This window comes from Pyrus communis, chromosome 8 (genome assembly GCF_963583255.1).
Source record: "Pyrus communis chromosome 8, drPyrComm1.1, whole genome shotgun sequence".
Taxonomy (NCBI): domain Eukaryota; kingdom Viridiplantae; phylum Streptophyta; class Magnoliopsida; order Rosales; family Rosaceae; genus Pyrus; species Pyrus communis.
Genome location: NC_084810.1, coordinates 21906994 through 21913041, shown reverse-complemented (window position 1 = coordinate 21913041; position 6048 = coordinate 21906994). Strand labels below are relative to the sequence as shown.

The window sequence follows — 6048 nt, the reverse complement described above, 5'->3', positions numbered from 1 at the left end:
AATTTTTTTTATCTTACACAAAGTTTCTGGCACTTCCAAATCTTCTAAGTGAACATATAAAAAAAATTCTTACATTATTTTTGTTGTTGATAATGATCGGTATCATTAATTTGAAAAAAAAAAAAAAAAAACTACGTATGTCGCATGTAGCGCGCCTTGATTAAAAATAAGTTTACCCACATGCAGAAATGTTAGTATATATAATTTGCGTAGTACGTAGCACTCTGAGAAAAATGACATGTACTACAACAACAACAATAACACAAGAACTACTAACTCTTATTCCATTAAGTATGTTAACTGTATAAATTTTAAAATGTCACTAGACCAATTTTGTGACAAATTTTTCGTTGACCTCAAGTATTCCATTTTTTACAATTTCTTTCCAAATGTTCCTGCATCCTCCTCTGCCCCATTTGAACTAACCCAAGGAACATAAATGATTTTTTTTTTTTAAAAACCCCCAACAAGTAGGAAAAAAAAAGAAAAAGAGGCAAAATTCAAAACCCATTTCATTCAATTTTGTCCCACATTTTGATTTCGATGAGATTCGAATCAAAACCCAAATGGGGTTTCTGGGTCTGACTCAAAATCCTTGATTGAAGACAAAAAAATGAAAAAAGGGAGATTTTTATGGAGAGAGGCCAACCTGCTGCGTCGAGCAGCTTAGAGATAAAGGCGGTGAGTCCACGGCGCAGCGACAACGTTGTGTACCCGGCGTGACAGCCTCCGGAGATGACAACGCCGCGGCGGTCGTTCAGCGACTACAACCCGTTGAAAAGGTGGGTGTCATGGCTGGTGCCGTCGATCGTGGTGGCCAACATTGTGGATTTTGTGGTGACCATGTTCGTGAACGATTGCCCCAAGAACTCCGACACTTGCATTGGTCGGTTCCTCGGCCGCCTCTCCTTTCAGCCATTAGCTTTCACTCTTTTATTTGTTGTGGTTTGGAGTTTTGGATTGAAATTTGTGTTTTGGGATTTATTGGGTATTTACATGTAGAAATTTGGAAAATTTTAGTTGTGGATTGTGGGAAAATGACGGAGTGACAGTGAACCCGTTTTATGTAAATTAATTTCGTTTGTGTGTATTTGGTGAAACTATGATGAAGAGGGTTGGATAGTTGGATTGGTTTTGTTGTGAAATTAGAGTGAGATCAATTGGTACTGAGGTGATTCTGAAAAAAGTTGATATAAAAAAAAAACTAGGAGCTGTTTTTGTGTTTGATAAACATTCAGCTTCAGTTTTTTTTCACAGTTTTTGGTGAAAAAAAAACCATAGACAAGAAGCTGCAAAACCCAGTTTTGAAAAACCGGCTTTTTTTCATATCTGTTTTACATAAAAGTTTACCAAACATTATAATACTGCTTTTTTATTTTTCAAAAGCACTTTTACAAAAAAGTTTACCAAACACTCTGCTGATTTATTTCACAGCTGCTTATTCTCACAGCACAACACAAACAACTTTTTTTTAAAGCACAGCAATAGCAAACCAGCCCTAATTGTGAAAGTTATGTTTTTACCATTTTTTTGGTAAATTTTATGACATGGTGGATTTAGAATTTTGGTTATATTACATATATTTGTAAAGAAAATAGTTGAACTGCATGAAGCTTGATGTAATTCTGCTTTTAATCAATGTTGGACTTGGGAACCCTAGTTAATATAGAGGCGAATCTACGATTAGTTGAGAAACATAAAGGAGCTTGACGGGGAATGAGGGTTTATGTATTTAGTGACATTCAGGCAATGCTTGATGTCTATTTGATGTCGGCATATCGGAAATGCTTGAACAAAGAAGAAAGGTGCTTGGAGAGCTGCGAGTAGTGAACTACTTGGCTTGATTAGATTGCTATGTTAACCAAAATGTCCCCTGTAATATGTTACAGGGTTAAAGTTTTACAGTAGTGTTCTTTAGCGATTTAGTTTCAAAATTTTCGTTCAACTTTCCTTGCCCTGTGAGGTCAATGGTAGAATGATTATGGAAAAATGAAATTGTTTGTCCTAATATCTCTGGTAAGAGCGGGTATGTGTCCTTCAAGGACTTATTTGTCATTCTTTAAAGCTGTTTAATGTGCTCGTTTCAGTATGTATAACTGCTAAAAGTCTATAACTGCTACAAGTAGCACTACAAGGGCTAGGGAGCTATCATCTGTATGGAAATAAGAGCTATAGATATGCCCCATAAGGGTCAATAGGTCTCAGCTGCACATCTAAGTATCTAACTTGTTTCTCATGTGTTTTCATCCTGAAGGTTAGAAAAGATGGGTGCTCTAGACATACAGAGAGTGGTTCATCGACACCAGGGATGGCGGCTGATCTCATGTATGTGGTTACATGCTGGAGTTTTCCACGTGCTTGCCAATATGCTGAGTCTTGTATTCATTGGAATTCGGCTTGAGCAAGAATTCTGGATTTTTAGCTTCATGCATGTTATCATGCATGCATAGCCGCATCCATAAATGTTTGTAGTAAAAGATAAAGCACACGACATAAATTGTAGAATAAATTAGTTACCAAGTGCAAAAACTTCTTTCATAAATCTAGAAGAGAAACACTTTCCGGATGGTTTCAGCTACCTTGCGATTAATCTACAGAGGATTTCTATGCATTTGTTTATTGAATTGTGATCCTAGAGTAGTGGTCATGTAGTGCTGGTTGCATTATAACTTTCACCAGTATGTTGCTAGGTTTGATGGAAACAAGAGGACGTTTTATTCAGCGGTGAGCAAAGAAAAGAGTTCATACACCGAAGATGGGGTTCAAACTTTAGTTTTAGACATAATATTTCATTTTATAGAATAAAATTGCTTGAAACAGAAGCCGAGAGATTATTTCAGTTTTCCATCACATCTGTGGGAACAAGGATTGTTTTGGATATCCTGTACATGTAGACATAGCGCCTCATTTTCAAATGTTTCGAGATGCCGTCTATTCGAAAAGATTGAAAAAATAATAGTTTGATGCTGATCTACATCTGTACATCATGTACAGTCGTTTTGATGAACGGTTTTAACTAATTGGTTTGAAATTCTAATGTTTTTCTGATTTGTTCTTCTGCAGTTCGAATTGGTTTCCTATATCTTATGTCTGGTTTTGGTGGGAGTTTGCTTTCAGCTCTTTTTATTCAATATGGTATTTCTGTTGGTGCTTCAGGTGCGCTTTTTGGTTTACTCGGAAGCATGCTTTCAGAGCTCATATCAAATTGGACAATGTATGTAAATAAGGTAAATAAAGTTTCTGTATGCTCAACGATGCACCTCTTTAATAGTATGTGCACGACCCCTTGATCTTACAGTTTCAGATTTCTATCCGCAGTTAGCAGCATTGCTTACTCTCTTTTTCATCATCATAATAAACTTAGCAGTGGGAATTCTACCACACGTGGACAACTTTGCTCATATTGGCGGATTTGTCTCCGGATTTCTTCTTGGATTTTTTATTTTTTATTTTTTGATCCGCCCCCAGTTTAAATGGCTTACCCAACGGAATGCTCCCCCTGGACGTGTTACTACTCCAGTTAAATCGAAACACAAGACGTATCAATATGTCTCATGGGTCCTCTCTTTGATACTATTAATTGTTGGGTAAGCTTCTCCTCGATCTCTAAAATTTAATTGTTTGACTTCATGAACCTAATCGATTCCCTGCATGAGAATCTGGTAGGCACAGTTGACGCGTGCACATTTTTTTTGATCAAATTAGAGAACTTGATTTACTGTAGATATGTAGATATCATGCGTCCTGCAATATGTCTTCATTATTGTCATTGCGAATAGTCTCTGTATCTGCTTGTTTCTGATCAGAATGGTTTGGAGAAGGCATTGTGTTATCGCTATTCTCTTTGTAGTACTAATTGGTCACTTTGTTGATATCGGCTTCTACTTTGTTGTTTTGGGTTGTATGTGTTGGCAATACTTTGTTGTTTTGTTATTGGAAATAGAAGTTCATTTTCCTCGTATTTGCGTAGTATCAGAATATGCAGGCATTTTCTAACAGTCATCATGTTTTTGACAGGTATACTCTTGGCCTGGTTACTTTTTTTCGAGGGGTCAATCTAAACAATCACTGTTCCTGGTGTCATTATTTGAGCTATGTCCCTATGTCAAAATGGAATTGCAAGTCACAAAAAATTTATTGTCTGGTAAATTAACTTCCACCTTAATATTTGATGGATAGAAGTGCTTGCTTATTTATGCGATCATGGTTGCATTCAGTCGTTCTAGTTGACATGCCATTTAATCTAATGCCTTAAAGAAACGTAAGTTAAGAAATGACTAAGAAATTCTGAGTTAGGAAATTGCTTCTACAATGTACTTTGTTAGTACTATAATTTGATTTCGTTCTGACATATTGTTCTTTATATGCATATATGCACCAATCTTGTTGTCGAGCCAGATAGGAAATCAGCTGAACTTAATGTGCGTAAGCAACGGTAGAAATGGAACATATTCGTTGTTGGATCCCAGCCCCTCCTGGACTCAGCAGCTATGTGCTGGGCTTTGCAGTTGACCATACATGTACAAATTTCAGATTTGAATATTTCAGAATACTTCTTTGTCTGTTATGTTGGAGAATACTTATTTGTCTGTTATGTTGCAGAATACTTAACATTTGATAAAAAAACCATAATGATGCACCTCTTTATAGTATGTGCACGACCCCTTGATCTTATAGTTTCAGGTTTCTATCCGCAGTTAGCAGCATTGCTTACTCTCCTTTTCACCATCATAATAAACTCAGCAGTGGAATTCTACCACATGTGGACAACTTTGCTCATATTGGAGGATTTGTCTCTGGATTTCTTCTTGGATTTTTGTTTTTGATCCGCCTCCAGTTTAAATAGCTTACCCAACGGAATGCTCCCCCTGGACGTGTTAGTACTCCATTTAAATCTAAACACAATACGTATCAATATGTGTTGTGGGTTCTCTATTTGATACTATTGATTGTTGGGTAAGCTCCTCCTCGATCTCTGATTTAATTTCTTGACTTCATGAACCTAATCGATTCCCTGCATGAGAATCTGGTAGCCACAGTTGGCGCGTGCACATTTTTTTTTTTTTTTATCAAATCAGAGAACTGGATTTTGTGTACATATTGAGATATCATGCGTCCTGTAATATGTCTTCATTATTGTCTTTGTGAATAGTCTCTGTATCTGCTTGTTTCTGATCAGAATGGTTTGGAGAAGGCATTGTGTTATTGTTATCGCTGTTCTCTGTGTAGTACTAATTGGTCACTTTGTTGATGCGGCTTCTACTTTGTTGTTTTGGGTTTTATGTGCTGGCAGGTTGTTGTTTTGTTATTGGAAATAAAAGTTCATTTTCCTCATATCTATGTAGTATCAGAATATGCAGACATTTTCTAACAGTCGTCATGTTTTTGACAGGTATACTCTTGGCCTGGTTACTCTTTTTTGAGGGGTCAATCTAAACAATCACTGTTCTTGGTGTCATTATTTGAGCAGTGTCCCTACGTCAAAATGGAATTGCAAGTCACAAAATATTTATTGTTTGGTAAATTAACTTCCGCCTTAATATTTGATAGATAGATTGCTTATTAATACGATCATGGTTGCATTCAGTCGTTCTAGTTTGGCATGCCATTTAATCTAATGCCTTCAAGAAACGTAATTTAAGAAATGACTCACGAAATTCTGAGTCAGGAAATTGCTTCTACAATGTACTTTGCTAGTACTATAAATTGGTTTTGTACTGACATATTGTTCTTATATGAATGTGAGGCTTTGAGAAATATCAAGCATTGAAATCTCGTCAAGATTATAACTGCATGTTCAAGTTTTGATTCGCTTGGTAATGATTTCAAGGCTTTGGTTTATGAGTACATGGAAAAAGGAAGCTTAGAGAAGTGGCTGCATCCACCGACTGATATTGAGGAAGCAAGAGAGGCACCCAAGAGTTTAAATCTTTTGCAAAGGCTCAGCATTTCCATAGATGTTGCTTGTGCTCTCAATTAGTCGATTATCTTCATAATCACTCCGAAACACTGACAGTTCATTGTGATCTGAAACCAAGTGCTGTTCTT

General features: G+C 36.5%; 1 protein-coding gene across 1 annotated transcript; it reads left to right on the top strand.

Moving 5' to 3' along the window:
• The first annotated feature begins 735 nt into the window (after positions 1 to 735).
• Positions 736 to 3872, top strand: LOC137743132 (RHOMBOID-like protein 1). Its single transcript, XM_068483033.1, has 4 exons — positions 736 to 945; positions 2255 to 2378; positions 3064 to 3227; positions 3807 to 3872. The coding sequence occupies exons 1-4, from the start codon at positions 736 to 738 to the stop codon at positions 3870 to 3872; spliced, it is 564 nt and encodes a 187-aa protein (XP_068339134.1).
• Positions 3873 to 6048: the final 2176 nt, after the last annotated feature.

Excerpts from the sequence above, each read along its gene's own strand:
- LOC137743132 (XM_068483033.1), top strand. The coding sequence starts at position 736 with ATGACAACGCCGCGGCGGTCGTTCAGCGACTACAACCCGTTGAAAAGG. Across the intron at positions 946-2,254 it reads TCACTCTTTTATTTGTTGTG|GTTAGAAAAGATGGGTGCTC; the intron begins GTTTGGAGTTTT and ends TTCATCCTGAAG. Across the intron at positions 3,228-3,806 it reads GGACAATGTATGTAAATAAG|AATGGTTTGGAGAAGGCATT; the intron begins GTAAATAAAGTT and ends GTTTCTGATCAG.